This window comes from Hippopotamus amphibius, chromosome 13, assembly GCF_030028045.1.
Source record: "Hippopotamus amphibius kiboko isolate mHipAmp2 chromosome 13, mHipAmp2.hap2, whole genome shotgun sequence".
NCBI lineage: Eukaryota > Metazoa > Chordata > Mammalia > Artiodactyla > Hippopotamidae > Hippopotamus > Hippopotamus amphibius.
Window position 1 is genome coordinate 91,169,386 of NC_080198.1, and position 15,409 is coordinate 91,184,794.

Below are 15,409 nucleotides of genomic sequence, written 5' to 3' on the forward strand. Positions count from 1 at the left end.
GGCTGAAGGAGGCATGCCCAAGAAGTAGCACCTCTTCAGTGAGGGCAGTGTGCCAGGCTGGCAGCTGACCTTCATCTGGGGACAGTGGGGAACACTGGAGGGTTTTCAGGAGGAGAAGTGATGCCAAAAATTCAACCTCTCAGCACCAGTGCGGAATCAAATCTCAGAGACAGTTTTGGGTGAAGTAAAAAAGAATAGCTTTACTGCTTTGTCAGGCTCGTGCCCTGAAAAAATGTGTGTCCTAACCCAGGAGGATTTGGTGAGGAGTTTTATAGCAGTGGTTCAAAGGCAGAGTTGCTGATAAGGATCAGGGTGTGTGCAGGGCCTGTGCTTCTTTAATCTGGCTTCAGGTGGTCTGATGAGTAGGGTACCAAACCGTGACCTTCTCTGGAATGAAGAATGCTAACATCTTCCATCTGTTGGGGGTTTTAGTTCTGTAAAAGAGCTCAAAGATATTGTTATGTGTATCCTTTGAGGCGGAACTAGGACCCTGCCCCAAGGCTGCACTAAGGTTTCTTGGTGCTCCTCCCCTTGTCTCTGCATCCCCTCCCTTCCCTGATTAGCAACTTTTTGAAAGGCTCCCATGCCCAGCAGCGCCACAGGGTCCTGCTAGGTTTCAGAAGGAAGATCAGATTTGGGATTTGGGAAGCTCACGTGAGCACTCTGTGGATAGAGTAGGAGGAGCCCCATGGTACAGACCAATGGGTGGCTCTGGAGCTTGACCACGTTCAAAACTGATGAGACCGCATCCTGAGCATGGAAACAAGGACAGATTCAGAGGAGATATGAGATGCACGGGATGACACAGGTGGTTGTCTGGTACCATTTTGGAGGGAAGGAGAAGCAGAATAACTTAATTTGATTGATAGAAACTGCATTTATTATCCAGTGTTGAGCCCCACACAAAGCCCTGATTCTCACCTGGACCACTGAACTCCACCCCATCTTCAGCATCACCTCATCCATCTCCATTGGCTCAAGGATCAAAACAATGGGGCCCAAGACCACACCTCTCTGATGGTCTGGCCTAGTTCAAGCCTAGGATCTGGAAGGATGGAGAAACTGCGAGATTCCAGCAATTTTCCATGAATACGGTTTCTTACAGCTGCTTGTGATAAATCTTGTGAGTGGCACAGAGTTAGAACGTAGCTCCACAGAGGCAAAGGTTTGTGTCATATCCCCAGCACTGAGGACACATTGTAGGTGCTCAACCAATACTTGTAGAAGGAAAAACTTGACACTCTCTCTAGTTGCCCGGATCCATGAAAAAAACATGTTTGCACAAAATAGAACCCAGACTATCCGCAGGTGCACTATTATAAATAACACCATGATGGACATCTCTATACGTGTCGGCTTTTCCCCAGCACAGGGCCTTTATACCTGCTGCTTTTTCTGCCAGGAATATCTTTTCCCCCATCTTAACCCAACTGAGATATGACCTCATCCCTCAGGTCTCCCTTGGGTCTCCTTTATTTTTTATTTTTTAAACTTCTTAAAATTAGTAGCATATTATTACATAATTACTCTTGGTGGTGATTAGTCTTTGCTTTTTTTCCTTCTTTTCCATTATGGTTTACTATAGCATATTGAATATAGTTCCCAATGCTACACAATAGGACCTTGTTTTTTATCCATTTGGGTCTCCTTCTTTAAAAGGCCTTCTATGACCTCCTCATTTAAACTGTCTCTCATGGATCTCAGGGGGATTTTCTCCTAGAATATCTCGATTTTCAGTTCCTATGTGCCTGGGACTTGGTAATAATAGCAGACAGTCATTGATGCCAGTTCTACACCAGGCCCTTCTCTAAGAGTTACACATGTCTTGAGCAAATCATTGAATCCTCACAACTACTCTATGAAGTAGAGGCTATAATTGTCCCCATTTCACAGATTAGGCAGTGGAGGCCCAGAGAGGGCCAGACACTCATTTTGGCTCAGCTTATAAGTGGAGGAGCCAGGACTGGAACCCAGGTATCTGCCTCTTGGGCTTTACCTACTCTATAAATACATACTCAATAAATGTTGAGCAAATAAATTTTTTGCTTTATTTTGGGTTATTTTCTTAAAGAATAATTTTCTTTTTTGGGGAGAGGAGAATGATGGTCAACTTTTAGTACTGCTAAAAGCTCAGTTGGATGAAGCAGATTAGGCCTTTTACTTTGCTTAAATCTTCACCATGTATCTTTTTTTTTTTAATTTATTTATTTTTGGTTGCATTGGGTCTTAGTTGCTGTGCATGGGCTTTCTCTAGTTGTGGCGAGCGGGGGCCACTCTTTGTTGCAATATGCGGGCTTCTCATTGTGGTGGCTTCTCTTGTTGTGGAGCACAGGCTCTAGGTGCACAGGCTTCAGTAGTTGTAGCACACAGGCTCAGTAGTTGTGGCTTACAGGCTCTAGAGCACATATCAGTAGTTGTGGTGCACGGGCTTAGTTGCTCCTTGGCATGTGGGATCTTCCTGGACCAGAGATCAAACCCATGTCCCCTGCATTGGCAGGCGGATTCTTAACCTCTGCGCCACCAGGGAAGCCCGTCACCATGAATCTTTGAATTATGAAATTTGCCAGCCCTTGCCTCTGGAATACTGTGATTAATGTAGACAGAGGTAGATTTTGTCTAGTCCAGAAGAGAACAAGGTAGAGAGACTATTATATCTGAGTGAAGGAGGAGCAAAAAAGATGTCCTGGATCCTTCTTTGAAAAAAGTAAGTAAAAGGTAGTCACATTTTACTAAAGCTCAATCAGGTTACACACTCTTCTCCTTTGGGGAGGATGTGTTAAGAAGATAGAATCTTAAATAGAAATTTCCTCTCTTGTTGTCTGAGCCTTGACTGTGGGGAGAAATCAATAGTCCTTTCCTGTTCTGAACACACTCTTGCAGTATTTCTGTCCTATTAGCCTATTTGCATAAAAATCTTAGTTGGTTTTAGAAGAACAAAGCATTTATTTAAAGTTTCCATTTGATGGTTCAGTTCTCCTCTGCTGCTCCTTTGGCAGTCTCCATTGGTCTTTAAATTATCAGTTACTTTTTTTTTCAAAGAATAATTTGCTAAATATTGAGATGGTTGGGGAAAGGGCTGTTGACATTCTGTGCCTCCCACAACCAAAGTGTTTTCCCCAAGGGCTGTACAAGCCGAGCCCGGCCGCCTGTTAATTGTGCTTTCTGGAATTCCTGCCAGTACAAGGAGCAGCGGAGGGGGCAGCTGTCCATCGCTGAAGCCTTCGGGGCGGCCGAGGATGCCAGCCAGTACCTGGGCCAGTGGCGGAGCCTGGTGGCTGAGCAGAATGCCGCCCTGGAGGAGCTGCAGGAGCACCTGGACCAGACTGCCCTGGACGAGCTCAGGGCCCTGACCCTCTCGCTGTCTGAGAAAGCCACGGAGGAGCTGAGGCGGCTGCAGAACTCGGTGATGACCCAGGAGCTGCTCAAGCGTGGGGTCCCCTGGCTCTTCCTGCAGCAGATCCTAGAGGAGCACAGCAGGGACCTGGCGGCCCGGGCTGAGCGGCTCGAGGGCGAGGAGAGGGACAGGGGCCAGGTGGGCGTCCAGAGCGTGAGGCAGAGACTGAAGGACGACGCTCTGGAGGCCTCCACAGAGGAGCAGGCGGAGCTGAGACACTGGGAGCGCTTGATCTTCACGTGAGTTTTAATCCCTGTGTGTTTTCATCGCCTCCTCTCCTCCCATTGGTAGGGAAGGGATTTCGCTGCCTGGTTACAGGGATGGCCGGACACGTGACTTCTGATGCAGGACAGCAGTGTACTAGTCACTTATACTCACAGCCCAGGGAAGAGGGACAGTGCATGTCCCCTAGGGCCACTTGGGGGTTGCAGAACAACCAGGGCCTGTGAGAGGCAGGCTTTGTATTGGGTTGGCCAAAAAGTTTGTTCGGGTTATTCGTGTTACGGAAAAACCCGAACAAACTTTTTGGCCAACCCAACAGTAACAAGAGGGTGAGGTGCCCCCCGGTTCCCATGGGAGGATGTGGTGGGCTTGTTTGGATAATTACAGGCTGGCAGGGAACTGAAACCCACTGCTCATGGGTAAGCAGGAACTGTGCCTGGTCCCCATGATAAATGTTGTTTGACAAGGGGGCCTCATCCGTGGGGGCAGAGTGGGGAGGAGAACTTGCAGTTAAGCCACATGAGGCCCTTCCGGTGTCAGCAGATGTCAGGGAACACATGGTAGTGGGCCTCCATCCAGGCCTTACAGCCTGCTGCACTGTCTCTTTACCTGGGCTCTTCATTCACTGAGTTCAAGAACCGTGGAATGACACCCGTGTCTGAGTAGGGAGCTGTAAGCCATGGCCCACCAACACTCCTGGTGCAATGACTACAAAATAATGGATTATTTGCACCACTAATGTTTTTAAAGCTATAGGAGAGCTATGGAAGCAATGAGGACAAGTTAAAATCAAATTCTAGAGGGGCCAGCGCTGCACTCCCCTGCAGCATTTGCTAGCTCTTTGTGCAGGCTTAGATTGGTGTGGCCCAAAAGGAGCCTTCAGTTGTGTGACAGGTGCCACAAAGCTTTGACAGCTGTTTGGGGCTAGGACATCAGATTGGAAACTGGAGGAGCCTCAAACAGGGCCCACATGGGGCTACAGAGAAGAATGAAATGTGAGCCATGTAGACCAAAAACCTGGGTTTAAATCCCAGCACCACCACCAACTGTCTGAGTGTAGGCAAGCTACTTAACCTCGCTAAGCCTCATCTTTCTTGCCTGTAGAATGGGATGACAATGCTAAATCATTTATGGTGCTTTCAGCAGCACATGATACTATTAGGTTGTTAGAAGGTAAAGAAAACATTTTATAAGAAGTCCGGAGGTAAATTTTCTAGTTTTGATTCTATGACTCAATGATACTATCAAGAATCCAGCCCTCAATATCTTTCTGCTCCACTATACTCAGTGTGCTGCCTTGGTCTTTGGGCTCAGCCCCTCATGGTTTCAGGATGGCTGCTGCAGCTCTAGCTGTCACATACATCATCTCTTTTTTTTAACATCTGAGGCACTGATCCTTCCGATCCCACTGGGCAGGACTACATCACAAGCCCACGCCTAAACCATTTACCAGCAAGGAGAGTGAATGGCCATGATTGTCTTACACTGAAGGGCAGCAGACTTTTTCTATAAAGTGCCAGATAGTAACTGTTTGAGGCTCTGAGGGCTCCATGGTTTCTGTTGCAACTGTTCAGTTCTGCCCTGGTAGCGTGAAAACAGCTATAGGCAATGCATAAGTGAACGTGACTGTGTTCCAATAAAACTTTATTGACAAAAACAGGCAGTGGGCCAGATTTGGTCTGCAGGCCATAGATTGCCAACTTCTGCCTGAGACCACCTGGGATTCCATCTCTGGGGCTGTGAGGGATGTTCCTACCCCAACATTGTTGGAGAGTAACCCATCTAAACAAAAGCTGAGTTGACAAGGGGCAAAGAAGTGGCTCTAGGTTAGACCATCAACCACATGTGGCAAAATGCCAACTCCACAGCATTAATGAGGGATTACATGAGCACGTATATGCCAATCTTTTAACACAACCTTGGTCTGCAGTAAGTGGTTGATAAGAGGTAGCTGCTATCATCACTGCTATCATTCCTGTGCTGAAAGAACTCAGATTATTGGGAGGAAAACAGACACATAAATAGATGATTGTGATCCATAAAGCAGGAGCAATTAACCAGGTAATCATATCCTTACCAGGATCCTTACCAAGCTCTGAAGGAAGTATGTTTTGGGTGCTAGCCACTGACCTGGTATTGGGAGCCAGAGACAAGGGGACACTGTCCACTGGTGCTTTGCTGAGGGCAGGCAAGATTGGGCAGTGGAGAAGCTTGGCAGGTCCTTGTCTGGGTGTGAAATGGGGAGTCCAGTCTCACTGCATGAAGGAACAAAATCAAAACCCCCACCACAGCAGCGCAGTGAAGATAAACAATAACCACCAGCTACCCAGTCTATTTATTTAGCGTAGTACAGACTGTATGCACATAAGGGCATAATTGTGCCAATTTGGCTGTAACATAGCGCCTCTTTTCCCTTTAACCAACAGTCCCACCAATCAGTATTCCTTAAAGAAACCACCCAACCCAGAAAACCATATTCAAGCGAATAAATAAAACCAAAGCCCTTTGACTGTTCTTTTCTCGTATGGCCAGTCCACAGTTTAATTTGGATCTCAGCCACAATTTCAATAATGAAGCTGCAGCCCTTTTGATTAGAAATGGTTGCATCGACATAGGATTGTGGAGCGGGTGTTGAGGGTGGGGGTGGGGGAGAGGGGAGAGGAAGGAGTCCTCAGTGTATCTGCTCGGTCCATCTGTCCCCCTCCTCTCTTGATCCTTCATGCTGCCTGCTGGACATCCGTGGTCCTCCCCATCTGCACCGAGGCCTGAGCTCTCCTTGAACCCTTTCAGGGATAAAAGATAGCAGAGCATCTTTCTGCAATGCCCATCCTTCCTTGGTGGCAGTTACATCCCATGGAACAGGGTCTTCCTGGCCTTAGGGATGCAGTGTCTCCTCCCTCAATGCTCTTCCCCGGGGACTGACCTTGCTGCCAGAGAGGAGAGGTCCTAGGTGTTCACAGAGGGTGAGATTGCCTTGGTTTAGATGAAGTGACCTCTCCCCTCTTTCTCATCTCTTTTTTATGGTTCTGTCCTTGTTTAGTTCGCAATCTTTGTTAGTTTTTGTTTTCTTGAACAAACAAGATGTCGTCTTCCCCAAGCCCATACAAATCAGATCCTTAAATGCCACTTCTTCCACAAATTGTTCTCAGCAGGAATTATTCAGCTCAATCTGCATTCGACGAGAGTCTCTTTGCTCCATCCAGCCTGCTTTAGGCTCTTCAAAGTGTATGGATTGGACTTGACATTCCCATTACTCGATGGTCATGTTCTTCACCTTCATTTGGTCCCATTTTGCAGGGAATATTACTACAAAGCTGCCACTAATTGAGTTGTTCAGCAGGAAAAGAGAAATGTTGCTTTGCTAGCAGGAAGCGCTTTATGATTTTCCTAAGTGTTAAAGAGGGTCAACTAACAGTATACACAATGTGAGTCTGTTTATATACTTTGCTTATTTAAGATTCTAAAAGGTTGCAGCCTTTATTTCTGAGACATCAAGTAGAAATGGCTTTGCACAGTAGTTTTGAAACATAGTTTTATAAGCTTCCCAATTTCAAGCAAGATGGAGTTGCTATAAACCTGGTCGGACAAAGTGAGAATTAATCAGGATGCGACTTTTGCCAGGGAAAGCGTGTTTTTGAGACCTTTTTGCTAAACTTCTGCCTGGATCTTAAATTCCTTCAGGGAAAAGACCCTGTCTCCCATATTTCTACATTATCTTGGTGTCTACCTAGTGGAGGATTAAGACCAGACCACCCAGGGCCAATCAGTTTTGAAGATGGGCAAGAATAAAGACTCAGATTCATTTCAGAGTTGCTTTCACCTTGAATTCCACATAAGCAGCAAACGTGGGCAGAGATTCTCCATGAGAAAAGGTACAAAGGAGTAGCTGCAGTTTCCTTAAGTGCTTCCAAAAAATTGGTGGGTCCCGTGGAACCCAAGACGTGGGCTTGGGGCCTTCAGACTGCCTCTGGCTGGGAGCCCAGGTCAGCCCTGATGGTCTTATTGTTTTCACGAGAGAGCTTTCTAGCTGAGCCAAAGTCCCAGACGCCCACGTGGAGATTTGTTGAGTGATCAACGAACAGACACGTGTTGCCCAAAGCAGAAAGGAAGAGACAGCCTTCCCCCACTAGATGCTGTCCCCTGGGTCAGGGAGGACATCCTGTTCAGAAGTCCCAGCAGACTTCCTCTTCCATCTCATTGGCCAGAACTGGGTCCCCAGAGACAGGAAAGAGAGCTTATGGCCGTTCTCCCCTGTAGAGTGGCTGTAGGCCTTGCCTGGGAGGAAAAGGGGGACATTCCCGATAACATTCTCTCCTCTGGGCTGCTGGTCCCTACTTACATTTTGCTGCTAACCAGGCTCTGTGGACGGTTCTTTGTTTTCACACCTGTTCTAAAGGGACACCAGGTTCTCTTCAAGGTCATGAGTGCCGGGAGGCCTGTTGCCACCTCACAGACATGCTCACAGGCTCATCTCATCCAACTCTGAATTCTTAGCTCTGATGTGATGATGTGTCCATCACGACACACATTAGGTGCTCAAGAAATCCTTGTGGAGCGCATGCCCAATTGAGATGGTGTTGTTTTGCAGGCGTGGATTTGACTAGTGGAATTTGAGCTTTGAATTCACAGTTTCCCGCTGCCAGCACAACCCGCACTGTCTTCTCTCCACGAGAACACATCGCTGTTCTTGCTGTTCCAGGAAGCTCTGCTCCTCCGCCTTCTCCCTGTCCGAAGAGGAGCTGTTCGGAATGAGGCAGGAAGTTCACGGCTGCTTCGCTCAGATGGACAGGAGCTTGGCCCTCCCCAAAATCCGGGCCCGAGTCCTGCTGCAGCAATTTCAGGCTGCGTGGCGAGAAGCAGAGTTCCTGAAATTGGACCAGGTGCTGGCCGCGCCTGAGCTGCAGGTAGGATGGGCATCTCAGGGCCTCGTGGGTGCAGAGGCGGGGCCCCCTCTGCCCGCTGATGCTGCGGGATCCGGCCCCACCACCCACCCTCAGCGCATCTCCTGCCCTCTCCTCGCGGGCCCTGTTGGCATCAGCTGTTCCTGGAACCACCTTAAGTTCTGTAGTGGACACACTGGTACCTGGGCTTTGCACTGTCCTCCGGTAGCCCTGAGTCTCGGCCACTCACGGCTCACAGCTACACCCCTCTCCTAAGTGGTCCGTCCCCTCGGCGATGGGAGCCACCTGCCCTGAGAGGTGACTCTTCCTCCTGCCCCCTCCCTTGGCCACAGCCAGTGACCCACTCAGGGTACTTCTGTAATGGCACAAGGAGCATGCTCAGCTCAAGTGTAAAAGGGCATCTCTCACCCTGGGCCTCGTAGGATGAGGACTGACAGGTACCTGTAGTGAGCACCTGTTATGTGCCGCAGAGGAGGCAACTCTTGGGTGCAGGGTGTACTCTGGAGCCCCCTGTGGACCAGTCAAGGCCAGACCCTACCTGAGACGCCCACCTTGTGTGGCCCTTTCCGCCCCCTGTCCTGATTCCTTCACCCCCTACTCCTTGCTCTGAGCTCCCCTCTCAGGAAACTATGTGCACCCCAGTGCCTGCTCTGGCTCTGCCTCAATCCCACCTAAGACACGGCCTTTGAACTTGCTGTTTCCTCTGCCGAGAATATCACAGGGCCAGCTCTTTGTGGTCTCTTCACATCTCAGTTCAAATGTCACCTGCACAGAGGTCCTCCCTGAGCACCACACAAAATCACTGCTTCCCCAGGCATCCGTCCCCGTGCTGTGTTCCCGCTGCTTTGTAGACTTGATCGCTATTTGAAATGTCCTGGTTTCTTGACTTATTCATGGTCTGTGCCCCCACTACCAGCAAGTTCCCTATTTATAGTGCCCGTTCACCACTCCATCCCAGCACCTAGAAGGTGCCTGGCGCATAGTAGGTGTGCAGTAAATCTTATTGACTGAACCAACCAACCACTGGGTGTGGGCAGAATGTGAGAACTTATCACCCTTGAGATAATATTACGTTGAGATTGAAAACATTTCGAATCACTTGCACTTCCAATAGCTCATCTGTGGTTCACAGCAGGGCCACGAGGTAGATGTTTTGTCCCCATTCTACAGAGGAAAGAAGCAACCAGCAGAGGAAAAGTGAATTGACCGAGGTAAGAGGAGGCAGAAGGACTGGTCTCGGAGCTGGTGCTTTCCGACTTTAAACCCACTGCTTCTCCTTGAGGAGAAAAAAAATTCAGGCACATCCTTTCTGAGTAAAAAACAGTGGACAGAAACAACTTGGAAGATTTTATATTCTTTCACATGTTTTTAAAAAGTGGATTTTTTTTCTGTTATTAGAATGGTGCAGGATATATAAAATGGTGGTAGTTAAAAAGTTAGGGACAGATTATCTTCAAAAATGTGTAAAAGGTTTTCAAACAATGAGTAAAAATATTTCCACGTAAGTCATGTTTCCCCTGCTTTTGAGCTGACCACGAGACAGTCCCGGCAGGAATTAGGTGTCTGCTCCATTTTAAAATTGAATTGGGCTAGCTCTCTGCCTCAGAGGGGTGGATGCACCTTCTCTGGGCTCCCTGGAAACCCTCTAGAAATGCAGGGACAGGGACGGTGGCAGGGGGTGGAGCAGGCAGTTGGCTGAGCCTGGCTCCCTTCGCAAGCAGCACGTTGAGAAAAGTAGCAGTGCAGGCGGTGATGGAGGCTGCTGGCACCAGCACGGAGGGCAGCCCCGGGAGGGCAGCACAAAAAGCCGCTCCATCCCCAGGCCCTCCCTGGCCAGCCTGGGGGCGTGGGCGAGTTATCCTGCAGGCCAGCAGGATGGGACCCCGCACTTCAATTTTTTTAAATTCTTACTTTATTTTTATTTTATCTTATTTTATTACTTATCTCAGCCTGACGTTTTCTTCCATCATTTTTTTCATCTGTAAAATGGGTATAATGAGGATTATTGTGGGAATCAGGTTGGTCTGATATGTAGAAAGATTTAGTTGTGCTCCATTCATCACCGTTCCCTTGGACCTCCCCACTCGGTCTTTGTTCTTACTGCTAGGTGATCCCTCAGTTTCTTCCCTGTTGACCGCCCTTTGGATTCAGGACCCTAAGCAAGGGCGGTATTTTCTGGTTGACACACCAGCCAGTGCCTCCCAGGGCTCTCAGACGATTGATGCAAACGAGTGCTGAGGCCCTCATAAACTCTAAGAGACCTGCAAGTCGGATTTGCTGCCCTTCTTCAAGCTTTACCCTGGCTCTCTGCCAGGAAGTAAGTTCTACCATGTGGTCTGACCCCAGACCAGTCACGTGCTGGTAAACTGACTCTCAGTGGGGGTTCAGGGTTCCTGATTTGTAGCATTTGCCCGTTTCCCTGGTGTAAACACTCCTTCCAAGGCCAATTTCAGGCTACCAACTTGACGTCACTGTGCGTGGGGCTGGGAGAGAGGTACACGATCAGCCCCCATCCCCATCCCAGTCTGGCTTCCCCCCCTCTCCCAGTGCCAATCCTTGCTCCGGGCTTCAGGGTCTTACCCACCAGCCCAGCTCTGTTCCTAAGAGAGGTTGACCCACAATTTCCTCTTTTTAGTATTATCCCCATTAGATCAGGAGATAAAAACTATACTTCACTCATGGGATTAGCTGAGCCCAGCCTGAGTATTTAAAGACGCTGGGCTCAGGAGTTAGGAAGCTCACCATCTAGTTCTCAGGGCTCCCATGACGTGGCTGAGGCCACCAGTTCTGTTCTGGCCTCAGTCTTCTCCTCTGTCAAATGGGGGTGCCTGAACTCAGTGAATTACTGTGTATGTGCTTGCTTCCTCTGAGTGGGCTGGGGCAGGCCCTGAGGATACTGGGGTCTTCTCTTGTATTATCACCATGGCCATAGGAGCCAGGGCAGAGTCTGGTGGGCAGGCCTGAGTCTAGGTCTAGAGCAGGCTCTGGGAGATCACAGCAGTGAAAGAGTGGAGAAAGGGTGGGCATGTGAGCTGGGAAGGGAAGAGGACAGGCCCTCGTGGGGAGGACCACTGGCCACATATTGTACTGAGCATCTTAGGTGTAGTGTGGTGTTGTGTTGGTCATTCTCCATTACGCTGTGCTGCATGGTGTTATGTTTTGCTAAGTTATGTCGTGTTATTGTTATATTCTCATGTTACGCTATATTCTGTTGTTATGGCATGTCGTCATGTTGTATTGTGTTGTGCTACAGTATGCTGTATTGTTATATTGTTCTGCTTATTTTAGATTATGTTATGTTTATGTTCCATTGTGTTATGTTCTTGCAGCAATCCTATGAAGTAGGTATTATGATGTCCATTTTACAAGTCTGGAAACTGAGGCTCAGAGATTGTAGCATCTGCTACACTCATTCATTCATTCATTCTTTGAATATCAATTTACTGAGCACCCACAACCTCTTCTTCGGCTCCTCTCAGCTTTGCTCTGGGCTTCAGGTCTTCAGGGTCTGGAACCTTCTGTTCCCACATTTTCACACTCCTGACACCTTGTCTTGTGGGGCTCAGCTGCAATGTCACTTCCTCACATTTGTGAGAAGCTGGTATGTGTGTGTAGGTTGTGCAGACTGTTATTCTAGGAGGATGGTGTATGTTCAACCCCATGCATGGTGCCTCCTTGAACGGAAGCATATGGATGTCCTCAGCGGCCGTTCACCTCTGCACACCTGTCCCCATCCGCCCAACGTAAGATAACAGCCAGCACCCTCATTCCGTCTCCTTGTCTTCATGGCGCTCACAGATCCTCTGAGTATCTTGGTCAGTTATTTGTTCTCATGTTTACCAATTGATTCCTCCGCGAGTTTGTAAGCTTCCCAAGGACAGGGACCTCTTCCGTCCTGTGCCTGCATAGAGAGGCCGATAGATTGAGGTCCCCCTGCTGGAGAGAAGGTGGACATGGGTGGGGCCGCTGTCTGTCTGACTGCAAAGCTGTAGCTCTGCCCAGGAAAGTGTTCATCTCTCCTCCCTTCTCTGGCTAAGACAGCTGTGTGGTACCGAGAGCTGCAGGAGCCTCTCTGGGCTCGGGGAGACCGGGGGCTGCACCAGCCTGCTGGTGATCACTTTCTCGCCCATGTTTTCTCCCCCTTCTGCAGCCACAGTCCAAGGCGAGGAAGCCGCGCTCCAAGAGCAAAAGCAAGACAGACCTTTTGAAGAAGTGCACTGAAGATAAAATCCAGCTCTTTGAGGAACAGGGCCCCGAAGACCTGGTTGAAAAGGTCAGTGTTGCATCTGTCACTCATCGCATGTGGCAGGGCTGGCGGCCACCCAGTTTGAGGGCACACAGCGCCCTCGGGGGCTGTGACCGTCCACCTCCACCCAGCATCTGGTTTTTACATTGTGCTCCTGCAGATGGGACCCACCCCGGCCCCCTGCACCTTTTCACCTGGTCCATCTGCCTGGAACCGTCTTCCTCCACTTCTCCCCCAGGAGGTCTCCCTCCACTCCATCCTTCTGGCCTCATCTCTGTCGCTGTCTCCATGGCCTGTGGTTGCCGCCATCCTTGTGCCTGGCTGTGTGCTGAGGGGTTCACTTGTGCTGCTTCACTTCTGTCTCCACATTTACTGTGCACGCCCCTCTCTGTGCCCCACAAGCAACCCGGCTTTCCTCTCCAGCTCCCTTTTTTTGCACTTTTGTTGCTGCGCATACCACGTATGACCACATGCTGCTTACTGTGTCCTTCCTTCTTCCTGGATTTACCTTTCTACCTCTTTTTACTGGAATAAGTGGACTTTGTTCTGACCCCAACCCTAAAGCACTGCCTCTGTCCTCGGATGCCCCCTCTTCCAAGAAGCCTTCCTGGAACACCCACTTCTCCCACTTACCCCTCCCTCCCAACTTCCTTTCCTGTCCTAGTACATTTCATGCTGTTCCTTCATTCCACTGGGATGCTGAGGAAGCAGCAATGTCCCAGGCACGGTGTTCACGACCGCTGGGGTGGTCCCCGCCCTCAGAGACGCACATTCTAGACAAAAAGCACTTAAAATGATAGACTGTGATCAGTGCCGTTAAAGAAATGAATAAGATGATGTGGCAGTGATGGGGTCGGGGGGACAGCCAGGGGGAAGTGGGATCCACTGTGGGTGGGAGAGTCAGGTCAGGTCTCTCTGAGAAGGTGACATTTAAGAATCAATACCACGTTGTCACTGCCAGGGGCCAGCTGCCTCCCCCAGCAAAGGGCAGGCTTCCAGAGGAGTATGTCAGTGAGTGGATGTACAGACCATAGTCTAGAGCTGCTGTTTTTGTTCCTACCTTCTGTCCCTCGGGTCCTTTGCCTAGTTATTTTAATTTCTTTTTTTTTTTTTAATGTAAGTGTATTTCTCAAAACACAAATGCGTAATCTGGCAAAGAGCCGTAGAACCTGCTCCAGGCAAAGTCCTGGCTCCTTCCAGGTGTGTCCAGGTTGTTGATGTCTTAAGGGACGCAAGAGGTAGCACCCTTATTCCCACCCGTGTTCTATATAAAATTGAGACATAAGACAAAGACTAAGGCAGGTACAGGTGGAAATACCATCTGTCTTACTGTTAAAGGCTAATTCAGAAGATGGGAATTAGTATGAGAGTCAGATGGGCTTGCTAAACATCCCCAAATTAAACAGACTCGGTCACCCAACCACAGGTGTCCCTGGGGGTCCTTGGGGGCAGCATTTCTGGAGGAGCAGAAGTGGGGCTCTCAGGGCAGAGCTGAGCCAAGCCTGCCCAGTGGATTCCCAGTTCACCCAGGAGGGGAAGAGGAGAGGGGTGGAGCCAGGCAGGGACTACGTGGAAGAGCTAGCAGCGTGGGGGGTGGGGCAGGGCGTCTCCTCCGATGCTGTCAGACTTAAGGTAGGTATTGTTGGAGAAGGAAAAGTCAGGGTTTGATTTGGTGGAAGGAATGGGTGGCCTGAGCCATGGCCAAGGACACGGTGCAGGTTCGGAGGAGCCCAGAGAGAGTTCTGCAGCCCCTTGAAAAGGCTGCTTTGCTGGGGTGCTGGGTCTCCCAAGGGGATGGGGGAGCAGACCAGGAGTGGAAGGTCTCAAGGGCCTGGCTGGGAAGATGGGCTGAGTCTCACCAGTGCCGTAGAAGGAGGAGAGGGGCGGGATGAAGGATGGGGTGAGAAGGCCCGGAGGTTTTCCTGAGCCAGGCTCAGCAGGCCACCCGCCCTGAGTTCACCTGACCCTACGTACTTCCACCATTCTAGCCTGCCTCTCGTTCAGTCCATTATGTGCTTTAGCCCTCCCGACTTCCCTAAGAAGTAGGAACGATGAATATCCCTATTTTACAGATGTGGAAACTGAGTCTCCACAGTGAGTTCACCCAAGTATCTGCAGCCAGATGCCGGTAGATCCAGCACTTAAAACTAAAGCTCTATTTCTTCTTTGTCTTCGACGGGGAATATTCTCACGGAATATGATTATTTCCACAGTTGTGCAAGGTTGGACAAACATGTCTTGGCTCCCACATCTGTAAAGTCAGAATTGCGACAACGACAACCCACTAGTCACCGCGTTTGTGAGGAGCAGATGGATTGGAAGGCGCTTTTTAACTCTGGAGGGGGCTCCAGTTCCCCTTTCCCCAATAATAGGGCAGCCCGTAGGCTACCTAATCCCAGCCTCATGGAGAAAGGCAGCTGAGAGTCATCTGTCAGCTGCGACCTTTTCATGACAGGCCATCTTCCCAAATGGCTATTTCATTGTGGCAAGTGCCAATAAAATAGGCACTCCCCAGTCAGTGGCTTTGATGCTCCTCCCGAAATTGATCAGCTGCATCTCTTAGCATCCAAGCGGCAATTGTTCAGGTTTTTTTATCTGCAGGGTAATTGCACAGAAATGACAGCCCTTGGGGGGCATACCAGCACC

The 15,409-nt window shown here is 49.5% G+C and overlaps 1 protein-coding gene across 2 annotated transcripts in view; it reads left to right on the top strand.

Annotated features, from left to right (window-relative positions):
• Nucleotides 1-15,409, top strand: part of EVC2 (EvC ciliary complex subunit 2) — a 146,857-nt gene that overhangs the window by 86,298 nt on the left and 45,150 nt on the right. For both annotated transcript variants that reach the window (XM_057706637.1, XM_057706638.1), the window contains exons 14-16: nucleotides 3,179-3,633; nucleotides 8,316-8,520; nucleotides 12,668-12,790. In XM_057706637.1, coding sequence (XP_057562620.1) covers nucleotides 3,179-3,633; nucleotides 8,316-8,520; nucleotides 12,668-12,790 — 783 coding nt within the window. The remainder of the gene's footprint in view (nucleotides 1-3,178; nucleotides 3,634-8,315; nucleotides 8,521-12,667; nucleotides 12,791-15,409) is intronic.